The sequence below is a fragment of the Branchiostoma lanceolatum genome, chromosome 9 (assembly GCF_035083965.1).
Source record: "Branchiostoma lanceolatum isolate klBraLanc5 chromosome 9, klBraLanc5.hap2, whole genome shotgun sequence".
NCBI lineage: Eukaryota > Metazoa > Chordata > Leptocardii > Amphioxiformes > Branchiostomatidae > Branchiostoma > Branchiostoma lanceolatum.
The window spans coordinates 12,520,007-12,538,550 of NC_089730.1; the positions used below are offsets into that span (position 1 = coordinate 12,520,007).

At 41.8% G+C, this 18,544-nt stretch overlaps 1 protein-coding gene and 1 long non-coding RNA gene across 6 annotated transcripts in view; both read left to right on the forward strand.

The window, feature by feature from the left end:
• Window positions 1–15,688, forward strand: part of LOC136441757 (ras GTPase-activating protein nGAP-like) — an 85,140-nt gene extending 69,452 nt beyond the window's left edge. For 3 of the 5 annotated variants that reach the window (XM_066438215.1, XM_066438217.1, XM_066438218.1), the window contains 19 exons: window positions 2,294–2,385; window positions 3,338–3,441; window positions 3,680–3,736; window positions 4,885–5,109; window positions 5,515–5,616; window positions 5,957–6,141; window positions 6,482–6,536; window positions 6,700–6,823; window positions 7,063–7,128; window positions 7,414–7,513; window positions 7,672–7,748; window positions 7,923–8,098; window positions 8,395–8,472; window positions 8,645–8,712; window positions 8,922–8,997; window positions 9,241–9,442; window positions 9,736–11,250; window positions 12,437–12,639; window positions 13,557–15,688. In XM_066438215.1, the coding sequence (XP_066294312.1) occupies window positions 2,294–2,385; window positions 3,338–3,441; window positions 3,680–3,736; window positions 4,885–5,109; window positions 5,515–5,616; window positions 5,957–6,141; window positions 6,482–6,536; window positions 6,700–6,823; window positions 7,063–7,128; window positions 7,414–7,513; window positions 7,672–7,748; window positions 7,923–8,098; window positions 8,395–8,472; window positions 8,645–8,712; window positions 8,922–8,997; window positions 9,241–9,442; window positions 9,736–11,250; window positions 12,437–12,639; window positions 13,557–13,812 (3,761 nt within the window). In that variant the 3' untranslated portion in view covers window positions 13,813–15,688. Of the gene's footprint in view, window positions 1–2,293; window positions 2,386–3,337; window positions 3,442–3,679; window positions 3,737–4,884; window positions 5,110–5,514; window positions 5,617–5,956; window positions 6,142–6,481; window positions 6,537–6,699; window positions 6,824–7,062; window positions 7,129–7,413; window positions 7,514–7,671; window positions 7,749–7,922; window positions 8,099–8,394; window positions 8,473–8,644; window positions 8,713–8,921; window positions 8,998–9,240; window positions 9,443–9,735; window positions 11,251–11,728; window positions 11,857–12,436; window positions 12,640–13,556 lie in introns of those variants that run through there. The other 2 variants (XM_066438219.1, XM_066438216.1) reach the window with 2 other exon arrangements.
• Window positions 15,689–16,177: 489 nt separating this feature from the next.
• Window positions 16,178–17,607, forward strand: LOC136441779 (uncharacterized). Its single transcript, XR_010756929.1, has 2 exons — window positions 16,178–16,331; window positions 16,612–17,607. It is a non-coding gene; the product is annotated as an uncharacterized lncRNA (long non-coding RNA).
• The last annotated feature ends 937 nt before the right edge of the window (window positions 17,608–18,544 follow it).

Here is an 18,544-nt window from a genome sequence, read left to right on the forward strand (position 1 = left end):
ATCATTGCAGTTCCTGTTTTTACCGGTACTAAAACTGAAGGGTGACTGACATTTACAGACACCGTACTTGTGAAAGATTGTTTGAGTATGTAGTTCTATTCCAATAAACTTCTATGGACTTTTGGATTCAACTTGTAGGAGTGGTACCATTTTTTGGCTTAATTGGGCTCTATATGTTTTTCTTAGCTTGGATCATAGCTTTTTGTATGTACTTGTATTACGTAATTGCAACCAAGCAATTTAGAGTCATAAATTGTAAAGTCTTTTGTATCTTTTGTGCTTATACTTTAAACTGAAACACCCAGGGAGGAATTTGATTGGCCTAATGTGAGAAAGTACAGGAAAAGTACAGAACATTACTGACCTAATGTGAGAAAGTAGAGAACATTACTGGCCTAATGTGAGAATGTAACAGCTTGTAGCGCTCTTTTTGTTACCTTCGTCATCTGTGCCATTTGTTCCCCAGACACTCTTAATTATTAATTGTTGTCAAGTACAATATCTTGTGACAGATGTTACACAGGGTGTACTGATATTGATTTTAGGCAACGTTTGAGCCCACTTAGCTTTCTGTTGATAAAGGCTGAAGGCTGGAATCAATATGACATTGAACGGTTCACACAATTCTTTTTTCAAAGGCAGCAGTAACATAGTAACATATGTATGATGTTGAGCTTGAGCTTCATGAGAACTTAAACAGGAAGAAAGCTGTACTATTTACTTCCGAAGTAACCTGATTGTAAAACCCGGCTTTACCGCACCTACCGGTATTTGTTGACAGAGCTGATACACAGTAGAAGAATTTGAAAGATGAAAGGAGTCAAATTTGGATATAGACTATAGTGAATGGGGGTAGAAACTTTGGGATTCTCCTAGTCTTACTGGTACAAAAATATAGTATTAATGTATTGATAAGGTGGGGGGGAACATCTCTTGATTGTTTTCTTTGCTTGTGGATTGAAATTTATAGGTAGAAAACAGTGGACAATGCTTTGTCCCTGTTATCCTTGTGCATTCTTTTCTCATCCGCTGGACTTGGCCTTCCAACTTGTCTGACCTTGGTATTGACCTTCCCAACCCCAGACACAGTAATGGCCGTTGTGCGAATGGTTGTACATTTTCTGTAATAGCCTGTGTCTGACACAAGGGTGTGCCCTTGGGGGACTTTAGGGCATGAGAACTGCCAACTGGACTGGAATCTAGTGTGGCAAGCTCTCCACTGGTCAGAGTACAAATGTGCTCTATGTGCTGTAGGTAGACCTGCATTTTGTACATCTCAAAGGGCTTTTCCCTGTAACACTTGTTCAATTATACTATGCGTTGTAGACACCAGGACCAAGTTAAGTCTGTGCAACGCAAACTCCACTATCCAAGGCTGTAATAGCCTAGGGGCTGACCGGTGTTGGGTGGCAGCTATAAGCGCGATTCTATCAGGCTAGACCAAGTTCTGTTGCATAGTGTATGTCTGTCAGCCAACTCTGCCCCCATGACTTTTGTTCAAAGGAAAACAAAATATAACAGCTTTGTGGTTCGAAATGATTTGCGCCTCTGGGATAGGACTCTATTTTACTTTACATCTCACCTTATCTGGTAGCGGTCAGTATGATTGGACGTTCCGTTTTATGACAGCAAAACCTCTATTTTTACACCAGATGTCCGAGGGTAAATGGATCAGAGGATGTGGCACCAGTTGTCATATCAGGTTGCGTCTGGCTCTGATTGAAGGCCATTTAGGCATTAGTCAGATTTTACTGCTCTGGATGGAATATGTTCTAGTTCTACAGTATCGCTTCTGATTACAAAGTTTTACAAAGGAGACGTTAGCTCATAGCAGAATGCTGTGTCTGATACCCAGCGCTGTCTCAGTAGCCTCCATCAAGGGCTTGGGGTCTTTATGGAATAAGCTGAGTATGTGGTACTTATTAGTGGAAATTGCGATGGATATGTAACATTGCTCACCCTATATGGTGTCTCCCATAATTTAGGCCATGTCTGATAATCGTTGTAATAATTTTCGGCTCTGATTATCCATTATATGATATATCTTTGCCTTTTGTAAAATCTATACAGAAATATTTACTTCGATGTTCAGATTTATTGGTTAGTACGTATTGGTAGCAGCTTGATATTATCTCATCTGTAATGTATATTTTCCCTGTATATGCCGAAAGATCATTAGTTTAAAAATGTGTTAACCTGGAAAATAGATGGGTAACAAAAAATGATTTCTGATTTCTATATTAGCGTTTATTTTTACAAAGAATAACCTGTTTCCCCTCCTGTGTTTGTACAGATCTACATGAGAGTCCCGTGCGGCGCAGCAGTGCCCCGCCCACCCCCACTGGCCCCATCATGGAAGGGTCCAGCACACCTTCCAAGTTTGCGGTAAGTCTGGACCTCAACTTCCTAATGTTCAGATTCTGCTCAAACTTCATCTGGTTGTTTGGGGGTACTTTATGTATGATATGATAGGAAAGAACCTAAGATAACATAACCTGGATTTCATGGATGACATTCAAGCACACTGTGACCCGTTTCCTGAAAAGAAATAGAAATTGCTCTGAGCAAAGATATGACAAATATGGTAACAGGTTACTGTTAAGCAAGAGTGGATGTAAGCAAGATGACAAAGTGATCAATGACAAGTGATCAGGGCTCTCTCCAGCATCAGGCCTTCTGTCCCATGACAGAATTTTGCCGCTTGGGGTGGGAAAAATTTAACAATTTTATTCACCTTGATAATAAGAAATATAACTTCATGATAGGTCATCGACAGTGCAACCAAAACTTCCGCAAAATTAAGATGAAGCTGCATGACTGTGTGAAATAACAGTTCAGACACAAAATCAAAGGGTTAGAATTTCAATAAGAGAGTCCCGTGAATGATATCAGATGTCATCCACAAAGTCAAGTTTGTATGGCTCTTGAGAAAGGGAGTCCACACAAGTACCAATGCCATTAGAAATCACCAGTCAATCATTACTGTTTGTCAGTAATCTAACCCTAATGACAGGCCATGTTGTCCCCCTGTGAACATGATCTGCCATCTATTTTTACGTGGACAGGGATGCTTCACGATTCTGCCCACGTTCTCCACATATCTCGCCCCAGGCTTCTCATCAGTTAAGCGTTTTTGACAGTCTTTAACCACTGATGAGGGAAATGTACACAAAACATGGGAAGTGGTTTTGTACATTGTCTGTGGTGCCAAATGATTGTTGTAAAACAATGCTAGTGTTAGCCACAGGACAGGGCCATACCAAAGAAAACAAAGGAATATAAACGATTTTAGTATTCAATACCCAACCTCTGCTGAAATATCATGCTTTCATTCCAGGCCCTGTTACCAAAAAGACTGAAGTCGGGCATCAAGCGGACGAAAAGTGTGACCAAGTTGGACAGAAAAGCCAGTGTAAAAGCACCACGCACACAGGATAGAGAGTGAGTATTTTACATCTATTGTGCCTCTCAGAAGTGATCTGTGCATGCTCACTTGTAATATTGGTAGTGCTTTTAGTAATATAAATGTCAGTTTTTCCATCATGTCTCTGTCCATTTTATCTTGATGGTATTCCTTTCTATTTCAATCTTGCCTTTTGATTCTGTCTTTTTCTTCTCTTTCTATCCCTTCTTTACCCGTGTCTTGTCACTTCTATCACCACCCCCATCACCACACCAGTGCGGTTGTGGTTCCCCAAAAGCACACTCGGGCGGCACATGTAGCTACCTCACTAAGGTTTGGAGTTACCAGAGTTCAGAAATGCCTTCACCGTGTGTCCCTACTCTGGTCTTGTCTTTGTAGCCTTTTCATCTTCTAATTTTTTTGTGGTGATTGTAAATGTCATGATAGAATGATCATTATGGATATTACAATCCTTAAACACAATGTTAAAGAATCAAGAAGATAACGGTAATGTTGATGCATGAAAAATACAGTTGGGCCCAATGGACCGATCCAGTCGAACACCATATCGAACATATAGAACCCCCTATTCTATTTGGAATACCTCCGTCAAGAACAGCGCTAGTTGGACAGAAATGGCACGTGTTAAGTAGGGTATGTACATCTGTCACAGGTTTTTCACTGTATTGGCTGCATGTAAACTCAGGAAAAAACGAAATGAAAAAGAAAATAGCTCGGGCACTCATGAGGAGGGAGCTTGAAACACATTGCCAACTACTACAAAGTCCGCTAGTACAGAGTTCCGCCTCTTCTGTACTTGTTTATGAAACTGATTAATATGAATGCGACACAGTAAGTAAAAGAATTGCATTTTGATAGTTAATTACTAAAGGACATGCAGCTGCAATTCATGCAGTCAACACAGTAGGAACCCTGTCACAGATATACGTACCCTGTTTTACACGTGCATCGATCGGCTTGTCAAAAATCGGGCACTCATGGTCACCAACAAGGTAATACTATACGACGCAACCCGCTTCAGCATTGACCGAAAACATAATGTCCTCACATTAACTACATTTACCCCCTCCTCAAACAGCCCTACTCGGTGGATACATCCGTCCACAAAGAAGGCATACCATTTTTATTTGGTCCGCTCTGAAAGGGGTTCAGAGCAAAAAAAGCTCAAGAGAAGACAGTCTGCATATTCGACAGCCAAGCGCGCGCGAGCATTTTTGTCCGTCAAGGGCTGTTTTTGACGGACTATTCGAAATAGAACAGGGGGCGGGGTTTCTGGTTTTCGAACTGGATCGGTCCATTGGACATTTTCGAGTGTTTATTCTAATCTGCAAAGTTATTAATCCGAAAATGTTAAAATTCACATGATACCGTACATGTGAGTTTTACACAATACAAAAGTTCCTCAAGCAACTGGATAGATTTTGTTGTACGGTGGTCTTACACCTCTCTCTTCCTTCCAGTGCGTTTATCGTGTCACGGCTTAAGACCTCGCGGTCGCACGAGTCTCTCCTCTCGAGCCCGTCGCACGCGGTGGAGTCGCTGGACCTCGCAGGCGAGGACGTCCAGATCAACCCCATCCACAGCAGCATCCTGGGACAGGACCACTGCTTCCAGGTCACCTCCGCCAGCGGCAGCAGGTGCTTCGCCTGTAAGACAGCCGCGGAGAAGGAGAGATGGATAGAGAAGTAAGACTAGCACTAGTATATCGCACATGCAGCATTATCCAACTTGACATATATCTAAGCTAGCCAGTGAATTAACCTGGATATGTCGCATCCAGGTAATAAGATACACAAGGTAACAGTTACTCAAGCAACTGGATTCCAAAATTTGTCCAATTGCTTGAGTAACTGTTTTCTTGCATGAATTGCTCTTGGTTTACTTTATACTGTATGGAATGTAAGAAATTTGGTAAATCTAACTTTCTTCACATCAAATATCTTTATGGTTTTGCTGCATGACAATGAACTATAAGAAGGATAGACAAGTACATATATTGATAACCACGATAGTCAAGAAAAACATTAGGTGATGTACTAAAAGAACTACTATACAATTAATTTGATAAATATGAATTGTTTGATTTTCAGCATAAGAAAAACAGTGCAGCCCACAAGAGAAAAGTGCAGAAGAACAGACAATACTCTCAAGCTGTGGATCATAGAAGCCAAGGGCTTGTCTGTCAAGAAAAGGTGAAGAAAAAGTATCTTTACTTACATCTAAACATGATGTGTAAATGATTACCTTTATGCATGTCTAACATTCATCAATAGAGTGAGTCTGGATGTTATAGAAAAAAATGGTATAGGTAGTCTCATGGCCTTCTTGAGGCTGTAGGGTCTGTGTCTAAAGCAGGGTACTGGAAGGTGAAGCCCAGCCCTCTTACTCCACCACCTTCTATCGAAGTCAGGTACACATTTTACCACTTTCCCAAGAAGAAAACAATGTCTAGCTAGAAATGCCAGGAAACAAACCCAGCCATTTGACGCCACTATAGTTGTTCAAATGTTTTTTTCTACTTTTCCCACACAGGTACTTCTGTGAGCTGCTCCTAGATGAGATTCTCTACGCCAGAACGTCGTCCAAGCAGAAGTCAGACGTGCTGTTCTGGGGAGAACACTTCCACTTCAGTGAACTGCCGGCAGTTCAGAATATCACTGTCAACCTGTACAAGGATGCAGACAAGAAGAAGAAAAAGGAGAAAACAAATCTTATAGGTTAGTGTTTGAGAAAGAAGATAAGTGGCAGGGAAGAAGGGATGAAAAACAGAAAAAAAGATCAAATAAAGGATGAAACATGGGGCAAACACTCTGAACAACTGTTGGTCAAGAAGATGGATGAAGGGAAAACAAGTTATATGTTGTGGTGAATAGAGAGGTAATTTGTCATTCATTAATGCTTGACACTACTAGATTTAGATATATTTACTATCAGCATATTCAGATGTGGCCGTTGCCTTGTGATGTATATGTTTGTATTAAGCTATATGTCATATGTTTGTAGTCAATTATCTGTTAGTAGGACTACCCTAACCTTCTGATTTTGTTTCCCCTTCAGGGACTGTAAATATTGCTGTGAACACGGTTGATACAAGACAGTTTGTGGAGAAATGGTGAGTTCTCAATGCCAAATGTTTTTGACTGACATTTTCGTTAATCTCAAAAATAGAAAAGTTCCTGAAGTTACCTTGGCATAGTAGTCTGTTGTGATATAAAGTGGTTTGCAGCATTTGCTACTTGTTCTCAGCCTTTGTACAATATGTGTTTTGTTTCCAGGTATCCATTGGTAGTTCCAAACAACAATAAGTCGTCCAAGACGGACAACCCCTCCATCCGCATCAAGGCTCGGTTCCAGAGCACACCTATCCTCCCACTGGAGCTGTACAGGGAATTCACCCAGGTGAGAAGGACAACAACTTCTGTTACTGGGGAAAACATTATCTATCAGGCTTGTTGATTACGGCATTCAGTAGTGATACAACTCTTAATGAGAACTACATTTTGTTGTCAGTTGGCACAAAATGATTTCCACATCTATGTATGTCATGAAAGACATTTAGACCAAGAACATTAGCTGAGTGATTGGCCCAGTCATGTTTGAACGCCATTTCAATAACCCTTCCTGTGTCCTCTCTGCAGTATATAAATGACAACTACTCAACACTGTGCAAGGTGCTGGAACCAGTGGTTGGAGTCAAGAACAAGGTATGAAAACCAGTGACTTAACGAACTGTTATCATCTGTCTGAATTTAGTCAGAGGTTTTATGAAGGAAATTTACTTTCTTTCCCCCGAATGGAAATAAAAATGGGACATGCTATGCACATTGTAAGGAAGGGATGATACGCAAGCACCATATTCATCAAACAGGATTCTCAAAGGTTAATCCTAACTATTATAACTGCATGTGGTAAAACTTTGTAAAATGTATGGTCCAAGTAAAATGATAGAAAGCCTTTCTGATATTGACCCATGACCCTGTGACCTGCAGGAAGAGATTGCGTCCACCATGGTTCACATCCTGCAGAGTACCGGCAGGGCGCGGGAGTTTCTCACCGACATCATCATGACAGAGGTCAGCAACCTGGCTGGTAAGAAAATCATTCCTGTACTAGTAGTGATAAATGTTGTTTTCATCTGATTCTATTGAATATTACTGAAAATTGGTTTCTGAATGCATGATGCATGATTTTTGGTTACTTTTCCTTTAGATCTAAGTAATGTAACATGTTATGGTGTCTATTCACAGATCAGAGCTTGATATTCCGAGGAAACACTCTCGCCACCAAAGCCATGGAAGCATACCTGAAGCTGGTAGGAGGAAAGGTAAGATCTTACGTTATAGTTTTTCCAAGTTGTCCTTCTTAGAGTTGTAGTTGTTGCCTTGGTTTTACCAAATGTAGGTCCTTTTTTTATCAGAGATTTTTTAAATACAAGCTGGAGCAAACTTTAGTCTTTACTTGACCATGGTTTGACATTAAATGTGTTTCCATCTTGCAGTACCTCCAAGAGACGCTAGGTGAGTTCATCCGTGCACTGTACGAGTCCGACGAGGACTGCGAGGTGGAGCCCAGCAAGGTGGCGTCCAACGTGCTGAGTCAGCACCAGCAGGCGCTCAGGAGACACTGCGAGCTGGCCTGGTGCAAGGTCATCAACTCATACATCATCTTCCCAAGGTAGGGGAGCCTGTTTTCATTGTTCAGTCTTTTATTGTAAATTGAAATACATGTAGATATAGAGAGATGCATAGGACAGAAATAGCTCAGACAAACATACAACAAAAATTGTACATGAAGATTAGAAGCAGCAATTATTTCTGTGACAGAAAAATAAGGAACCCATGCTTGCATCATACTCAAAGGGTACTAACTACTTTATCATGCATAATAACCCAAAGTGATGAAAGCATCAGACAGAAAACTGTTTTTCTGTTTTAATGAACAAAGTTGCTGACTTCTGTTTTGTTTTGCAGTGACTTGAAGGAGATCTTCAGCAATCTAAGAAACAGAACAGCAGATAAGGGTGAAGACTTTGCCAACACACTTATAAGGTGAGACTTGTTTGAAGTTCAAAAGTAGTACATATGATATGAGGTATTGTAAAACTGTTGTTTATTTTGCTTGTTCTGTAATAACCATTGATACCCATGACTTTGTTGAGGTTATATCCATTTGGATAAGTTTGTATCACCAAGTATTTACTTTTTTTGTTTCCCATTCCAGTGGCTGTATCTTCTTGAGGTTCCTGTGTCCAGCTATCCTGTCACCAAGTCTCTTCTTCCTTACACAAGGTGAGGAAAGGTCCTATCAGGTATCATTTTTAAGAGTCAAGTATCTTTGAAGAGAAAAGGTCCCAAAGATGCTTATATTATAGTTGGCAAGAGGAGCAGAAGGCATGGCATGTAATAATAGAAAAAGTAACCTCTTGTTCCTTTATGAAACAATGTATTTGTGTCTCTAACTTGGCCAGTTGATAACATGGATTTTCTTGACCCCACAGAGTACCCCTCAGAGAAGACCAGTAGATGTCTCACCCTGATTGCTAAAACCACTCAGAGTCTGGCAAACTTTACCAAGTAAGTACTTTTACTGTTTTTTTTAACGTTATCTTCCATTTACTTCAAGTTCAGCAGCAAATTTGAATAGTTCGAATTCTAAGTCTTACACCACATTTCAAATCATAGATTGTTTCAATCAAGTCTTTATTGAAGGCCCAGAATGTTTCTATTGATGTCTTATTGAAGTGCAATGTTTGTATGTTACAGCTTACTCCAGCCAAAAAAGAATGTAAGCATATCCTTCCCTTTCTCCCCCTTCAGGTTTGGGAACAAAGAGGAGTACATGAGCTTCATGAACGAGTTTGTGGAGGGGGAGATGTTGAACATGAGGAACTTCCTCAAGCAGATCTCCAGCCCAGGGGTGGAAGGTCATCAGTCAAGGTTCAGCGGGTTCATCGACCTCGGCAGGGAGCTGTCTGTGCTGCACTCACTCATCACGGAGTGCCTGACAAGCGTTGATGAGGTCAGCAGAAATCATCTTTTGTATCATAATTTACTGTCATAAAAAGTATATCAAAGATCCGCCATATCAAAATGTTCCACTATCAGGGCAGGTAGAGAAAACAGCACCCAGGCACAGTTCAAGATGTGGCTTTGAAAAAACTGCCAGTTTCTATGTGCAAATATGTGTATTGTCTGATTTAAGAATTGACTGAACAGTGTAAAATGATGAGTCGAGACAGTTTTGTGACTTGAATCTTTCGCAAACATTGTCAGTAAAAATGTTTTCCCTCTTCTTCTACGCCAAACCTACAGGCGTCACTCGCCAAGCTAGGCAACCTTCCCAACATCCTTCAGGACATCACAGCAGCCTTGAAGAACCCCACGCCTCTCAGGGAACAAGTCCGCAAGAACTACGAGCGCTTCAGCTCCACACCAAACTTCCACATGGGCAGCGTACCACACAACCTGTCCCGCATCTTTGAGGACGCGGATCTGTCCAGCGTCGGAGAGAACGCTGCTCAGCCGACACCGCGTATGATCCACAAGCCTCCCGCGGGGAGTGTGATAGTGAACCCAGGGGCACAGAACAGCAGTACTGGTTCCCCCCTGTTGAACGGACGGTCAGGGTCGCCGCTAGCTAGACTGCAAACTAACGAGAATGGAGACAAGGAGGCAGGGAAAGGACCGATTTCTATTGGAAGTCTGTCCAGTATCAGGTCATCGGGCAGACGTTGTCCGAGTCCAGGACGTTCAGGTGGTCAGTCAGGTGGTACGATTGCGAATGGACACGTGACGACGGGATCGCAAGTTGGGAACGGCGGCATTCCCAGACCAAACAATCTCCCGCTGGGTCCTCTGTCGTTCTCCAACCCCGTGTATCAGTACCCGACCAGCCCGGTACAACAGCAGGCCACTCCTACCAGCATGGACTACACGTCGAGCGACAGTCTGAGCTCTGTGAACAGCTCGATTCACAGCTCCAATCTGAGCAGTAACGACGAGGATAGCAGCGACGCTAGCACTCCTGTCAACTCTATCAAAATGTTGCATAACCGTACGGGTTCGCCCCAGTCCAGAAGCAGACTGAAGGGCCCGGGTAACCCCAAACAGGACTACTTCGCCAGAAACGACCACAGTCGGAGAATGGAGGAGTTGGCACAGAGACTGCATGAACAGAGACCCCGTGCCAACTTCAGCCCCAGAACTCAGCGGTCGCAAAAGGCGAGCAACTCCCCTCTCGTGGAAAAGAGAGACCTTACTGTCTCTCCTCCTCCGTTACCTCCACCGATAAAGGAGTCTTCAATGGAGTTTTCATCTGCAAAGGAAAGTAGTGTATCGTCTGGGGCGAGTAGGAGGGACTATGGTGGGTATGCTTCCTCCTCCACTCCCTCCAGCCCCATGAACGACCTGACATCACCTTCCTGTGTGACCACCCCTTCACCCTTGAGTCCGTCGTCTGGACGACCCTCCCCATTGCTTGCCACGGTCGAATCCCGTGTACTCCCATCTCTTCATCAGTCTGCCATGGTGAGAGTGTCGCACGGACCACCACACGAAAGAACTGTACACGAGTACGCCATGAGGCAGTCCCCGTTGGAACAGTCGCTGTCGAGAGGTGACTCCAGTCGTGGACCCGCTGTGCCGAACCCCGCAGCCCCCACGCCGCCACCGCGGGCGGAGTCACTCTCTGCCTTCGGTATGACGAGGGTGGAGTCCAGGAAAGCGACCCACTCCCCCGTCCCCAGACTCACCCCCACCCCTGCTCCGAGGGTCCTGCCATCATCTAACTCCACAGACAAGGAGGCTTCTGGGAAAGCCGATGAACAGGTGAAGAGATTTGCCTTCTTTTGATATTTCAGGTTTAAATTTTAAACCTCTTTTGTCTTAAGTCTCTTGTATTTGCTGCAAAGTTGTTGGTGATGCTAAAAAAAACTCTCTGGTAATCATCTGAAAATGAGAAGCACTTGAATGTAACTTAATAACATATGCAGTTTTTATACTGTGCAAATAAATATTCAGACCAAGGCTTTTTTCTATAAGTTAGTCAAATTATTCAAGGGTCTAAGTAAGTCTTTACATGTACATGCATACGTAAAGCATCGTTCGGAAGTCAGCAATTCTGGCAAGATGGTTTTTCGCAGATGGTGGAGAGCTGAAATATTGCTTTTTGGTGTCTGGATAGCTTAGTTCAAAACAGGGCAAGCATCACAGAAACAAGTTGCAAAATGTGGTTTCAACCACTCCACCATAGGGGTGTTCAGGTCTGTTATTCTAACCCCCACACCTGCACCTTCCCCCCGTGTAGATAATGGAGCTGCGGGAGATTTTGGCCAATGTAGAGCTCCAGGTTCGAGATTTAGAGGACCTTCTAGGTCAGCAGCGGGAACGGTACTCCCAGCTCTCTGCAGGAAACTCATGACACGTCTTGCCAAGGTGGATCAGTCGTGCTGAAAACAGATAGGGTTAACGGCAGAACGATTCGTTCCTTAAGGTGTTTTTTTTTGGAAGCGTGGATTGGTGGAGGGCTGTGGGTTTGGCTGCATGCTTGGTCGTAACGGTTTCCCTCTCTTGCAGCATGCAGACTTCTTTGCCTCTTGCCTTCACTGTGCTGGACATTTTTACAATGGGAACAAGGAACCACCAGTGCAACAAACATTTTTACATGTCATAACACCATTGCAAAAACACCACTGCACTTTTGAACAGACCTGAACTCAACTAGCAAATTTCATCACTCAAAAATAAGAATGATGTCCAAAGGCATGCAGCTCACAAAATCATGTTGATTGGTCTGTTGTGGTCACATGACTGATGTTTTGTGGAGTTAAGATTTGGAATTTGATTGGCCAAAGGGTCAGTGATGAGAAATGAGAGTGTGATCATTTCTAGTTGTTGGTCTGCAAGAGTTTTCAGTGTGCTGTGACACATTTTAGTTTGTTTTATGTTGAGAGAAAAGGTTTTGTAGTGTTGTTAAGTCATTGTTGACTAACTGGGACTTTTGTGTTTACCACAGCACGAAGCAGAGATCGCTCAGCTCAAGATGAGACTCCTAGCAGCTGAGGCACAAACTGCAGAAGTAGAGAGGCGAAGAGAGGAGGATAAGGAGAAGTATGAACAGGATCTGGCAGCATGGAAGAAGAAAATGGTGGAGGGAGAAGAAAGACTGAAGGGACAGCAGGAAGATAAGGATGCACAGATGAAGAACATCATCACACGGTAAGTTATAGAGTTCATTTTGATTTCTAGCTAAAATCCTTTCACCTGAATAGGATTCTTACCTGTTCTGTGATATAACTACACGTATGTATCCATACATTTGTTGTACAACTCTACTGTAACTGTGAACAGCATCTGCTTTTATCTGGGGAGGTCGATGATCTCCAAGCAGATCTCTCGGTGGCAAGGCAGTATCAAAAGGGCCAAACGGTACCACTGGCTTTTTGTACTGGTTGGCCCTTTTGATACTGCCTTGCCACTGAGTGATCTGCTTGGAGTTGGAGATTAGATGGTGAAACTTGACCCAAAAGAATACTGAGAAGATGCTGAAATGGGAACAAAGTGATGATCTGTTGCCTAGAGAGAGCCCTTACTTTAAACTTATCTGTAATTTGATTGAGCTCCCTCCCTCCAGGTTAACACCAGTAGAGTTAAGTCGTTACTGAACTCTCCCTCCCTCTAGGTTAACATCAGTAGAGCTAAGCCATTACTAAACTCTGTCCCTTTCTCCAAGTTAACATCAGTAGAGTTAAGACATTACTGAACTCTGTCCCTCCCTCCAGGTTAATGTCAGTAGAGCTAAGCCATTACTAAACTCTGTCCCTTTCTCCAAGTTAACATCAGTAGAGTTAAGACATTACTGAACTCTGTCCCTCCCTCCAGGTTAATGTCAGTAGAGCTAAGCCATTACTAAACTCTGTCCCTTTCTCCAGGTTAACATTCAGTAGAGCTAAGCCATTACTGAACTCTGTCCCTTTCTCCAGGTTAATGTCAGTAGAGCTAAGCCATTACTAAACTCTGTCCCTCCCTCCAGGTTAATGTCGGTAGAGCTAAGACGTTACTGAACTCTGTCCTTCCCTTCAGGTTAATGTCAGTAGAGCTAAGACTATACTGAACTCTTCTGTCCCTCCCTCCAGGTTAATGTCAGTAGAAGAAGAGTTGCGGAAGGAACACCAGGAGATGCAGCACCTGGTCGACGCCAAGCAGCGCGTCATCGAGGCTCAGGAGAAGCGCATCCAGTCGCTGGACGCCGCCAATGCTCGTCTCCTGACCGCCCTGAACCAGCTGAAGGAGAAGTACCACCACCACATGAAGAACGCTGCCAACAACACCAAGCCATCCGCCAAGCTCTCCGTCACCGAGAACGGGGAGTTTAAGAACAGCAGCTGCTAACCTGTGGGTGATGTGTGTTGTTGTATGTGGATATGTGGATATGTGAATCTGGAGGATTTTGTTAGTCTTGGAAAAGAAATATTTGCTTCGCAGGCAAGGAAAGTATGCATGGTAACTTTATAATGATTGGAGCAGTTTGATTGTTTCTGTTGCAGGCACAGGGATTGAAAGGGCGATATGCCGGGGGAATGGTTACAGAAATGTAACAGTTTGTTGTAGTCATTATCATAATCATTGAGGTTTTGGAAAGGCCATGGAGCACAAGTCCTTGCAAAGAAAGCTGCCAGGAATGTTGACAGTGAAACCAGGAAAAAGCCATTTCTCATGAAAGAATAATGATTGTGCTTTAGTAAAGTGGTCATTCCTTATGACATGTACATCATGACAAATACTAGTAGTTAACTTACAGTTCAGTTAGTCTGAAACAGTAAGTAAATTGAAGAAATGAATGGTCCATGTATTACTTATTGTGACTTGTCAAATGTGATGCACAACACAAGTAATCCTAAAATGCATTCTCAATATCTGTGTTTATCCTGGAAGGAAATTTCAACATTAAGGCATTGTATCTGTATTCTCCTGTAGATATATAATTCAGTCAGATCACTTGCACTACATTAGTGTGAGACACTGAGTACATTTGTACAGTAGTTTTCTAGACATTCAAACTGGTGCTAGCTTTGCTCAAATCATTTTCTGTTCTTCCTCCTGTTCCTTTGCAAGTGCAGATGCAGAGGCTTCAGCACTACTTCTGTGCATTAGCTGTATTTCCTGTTGCAATTTTTGTGTTGGTTTTGTTTCTGTGTGCTGTGATAATTGCTTTTGAAGACACCCCAGATAAACTGGAAAGTGCAGACTTACTGTAAAGATAACTTGACTGTATGGAGGTGAAAACCTTTCCTAAACCTAGGAAGAGACTTTTCTTTCCTTTGTTTCTTTGTAAATGAAAAGATGTATATATACTACTTAATGAAATTATGTCTGCTAATGGATTGTTTGCCCACTGGACAGATTGAGTCCGTGGAAGTTGATATAACAATAGATGAGAAGATATCTGTGTACAGTAGATTGTTTGTGACGTATTATTTTGCGGGAGAACAGTGTTTTTCAGAGAAAGGATGTGTACATAGTAATGTGCCTTTCCCCCTATGCAGTGTATACCTGAAGTTTTGTTTCTAGCTGCAGCTTTCCCAACAGTAGAATCACTGCTTATTGTTGACGATTTCTCTGTAATGGTTTCATCGTATTTTTGTTCCCAGTCATCCTTGATTTTCCAAAAAGAAGTGAAGAAGTCAAAATTATTGTTTGGTCAGAAAAAAATGGTAGTAATTAGTAAGAATTGATGCATATCTTAAAGAAAATAATGCAAATGTACCATAATTGCCACCACAGAACATGCTAGCACATAACTGTTAAATCAGAATGTTACTCTGCACCCTAGGGTTATTCCAATAGTGCATTGGTAAATCTGTTCCTAGCATCATTGGTGCAATTTGTTTTATTTGTCATCTCAATCCTGATCTTTGCTCTTAGTTCGAAACCTAACTCATCAGTCATACCAAACATGCCCCATGTATTTGAAATATTGAAATAACTGATGACAACAATTATCAACAGAAATCAAGGATCAAGACAATAATAATGTTTGCAGATATGTTATATTATTGAAGATTTGTACAAAATGATTTACTGTGGAAAAGAAGCCACACTGTTGGTTTTGTTATACAAATGTACCATTAGGGCACTGCCATTTTGTTATTGTTACTCTAATGATGAGATCGATGCAAATTGCGTTGAGTGATGTCTTGCTTGTGTACAGTTTAAATTATCATCACATGATGTCATACCATGGAATAAATGACTCAAACACACATGAGATCTGTTTCTCCTTTGTTTTTCTGCCTCACCTTATATCATCAAATTTAGCTGTATTAAAGCAAGGAGGCTTAACCTCATTGATTAATGCTTATTTATATACCGGTAGTCAGCTTTCAGAATGGTAAAGTTTCAGAAGTTTGTGTGCTATTTGTGGAAGATATTGCTTTGATAACTAGAACTCCACTTAAGTAGTGTACAACCAGGTAACATGGAGAAATCTTTGTTGTTAACCTTTAGCACTCGGAAGTAGCCGTTTGGCACCTATTTGTTACAGAGTTAGGCAGCAGGGAGAAGGTTAATCTGTTCATTTGTATCTCAGTTACCTCTGAATCATTTACAAATAGCCAAACACCCGAATTCTGAATGGTTTAAAAGCGCCGCCTTGCGATCAAAAATATTATTGCAGTCAAAAGTCTGTCAAGGTGCTGCAATAATTACACAAACCGCTAGTCGTCCCCATTGTCAGGCGAGCAGTTATCAACGAAGTTACGCACTGTAGTGGCACGGCAAGGTTCTCAACACTGAGTGGGAGTTGGACGACGCCATTTGGCAGCACGTTGGTCAACAATGTGAACCAAAGGACTGGCCATGCTAGACTGAGTAGCATTGCCGTGCAGGAGGAATCGCTGTTTTAGTTACATGTATGTCTGTTGTTGAAGGAAAGGAAGAACATAATTTCAGTGCCATGACTTTGGATGTGCGGCGCCTTTTTAATACCAAAACAGTTACTGGCTCGTTTCGTAAATATATCATGAGGCAGGCGAGAGGAGTTTGTTGTTCTTATACTGTTGTTGTTATTGTCCCATCATCATCATCTGGTCGTGAAGGTGTCACGGATGTTTAATGTTAAATTATTGTCTAATGTCAGTAGTAAATGATGTATAAAACTATGGTAAGGTGAGTTATAGTTCCTTTCCCCAGTTTCTGCAGTGCTGGTCGCCGAGTTTGTCTGGGTGAACCCACGGCCATAGCCGGCATCTTCCTTCTGCTGGGGGGACCGGTGCAGGAGTTCGAAGAATCACAGAGCCGACATCTTCCTCCTGCTGCGGGGACCACTGCAGAAGCTCATCGGAGTCCATTTCACAGATGTAAAAACATAGAAATACCGTATTTCTATGATCTTCATACTCCCATGAGCTTCATACGGTATAAATGCATGTATATCTGTCATTATTTCTTATGGAAACTTGAATATGAGTACTTTGGAAAAAAATTCTGTAAAGAAGTACTGTAAAATCTTCATAATTTATAATAATAGACATATTCAACCTTAATGACGATCACCTGTGTTACAGAAGCTCATCAACATAATTTACCCAAATGGTTTATTTTGTGTCTGGACCACAAGTGAAATATACATCCTGTGGAACTAGTGTATCTTAAATTAGCATGAATCATAGTGTAGAGTGACAAGTCAGTCTGTATTAGTGTTATAACGGAAAACTTTCATAAGTAAATCATGTGCATATCTGCATATCTAAAGGTTACAATAAGTCAGTGAGAGAATGATGTGTTAAATAAATAAATGAATAGATAAATATATTTTATATCTTATTGTAAGTAGAGTTATCCGTTCTGCTGTTATTATTAGAAACCTCGTAAGGTGGCCATGCTTTGCATACATCTGTAATCATTTGTGTGTATTCAGTAAACTTTTGGATGTTGAGCTGTAGAAGCGTTACAAATAACAAAATATTTAATGTTAACTGAAATAAGGTTTGTTTTTATATCTTAAGTCATTGTGTGAATGCATGTAAGCACGAGAGAGTTCGTTTCAATGTACACTTTGGACGTTATTCCTTTGTCAGATTTCTGGCAGTAGCATTTATGACAGAATGAGATTTAGTAGATTTGTTTTTATTACCTTCTTTTCTTGTTTATGTCTAAAGTATTGAATAAAGAATACTTTTCTTTGAACTGTTTGTTTTTGCTTAAATGTCTTTTTGTATCCTCACGTCAGCTACTGGGCCTCCGGAGTTTGCCAACGATTAGATTGATTGATAGATGTCCTGACCAGTCTTCATAGTTTCTCAATAAGTCAATTATTACATTCAGATTAATTACACTCACCTGTGTTACAGGTGTTCATGAACATAATTTACCCAAATGGCCTTTTTGGTGTCCAAACCACGAACGAAAGATGCTTGCTCTTAAGGTAGTGCAAAGATTTGCGGGGGTGTAGGCGCGGCTGGGGAAACCAAACACGGGTTTGCAATAACAAATTAGAATTCTAGTCATTATTAAACCTTGTATTGAGGGGAGGGCAAGAAGAGTCTGGGAAATTGTGGGAAAATAAATTCATAACGACGAAATTTTACAATATTTGTGTTTTTCCACTGTAATTCCGGCATGATGCGACATCGTGTTACGTGACGTCTTGCGACACAGCCTGGCGTGGCCAGACCGGCCTTAAGGGCCACCACGGATGGCCGTAGTTTTTTGAGACACTAAGTTCCCAGACAGAGAACTAGTGATCTCCTAAGCCATAGGACAGCTCAGCTCAGCCGTCCAAGGCTCGCACATGCCAGCCCACTTGGAATGGCATCTTCTCCCCGGAACGGAGAGGCCGTCGTTTCATGTCTTTCATGGCAAGGAACGACATAACTTAAAACTATCTTGCCTGAAGCCCAGAGTAGCTCTGTAGAATTTTCATTTGTGGTCCAACAACTGAAACGTTTGAAAAGGTACGTCTGATTCCTTCCCGATATACGGGTTAATTTATATATGTTTGGACACCTTTGAAATGAAGAATACATATAATGTTTTAACGTATAACAATCATGCCTGTTGTTGTCTTGCACCGATATATCACTTAATCTAGAGCAGACATAGCCATTTGGGTAGATTATGATAA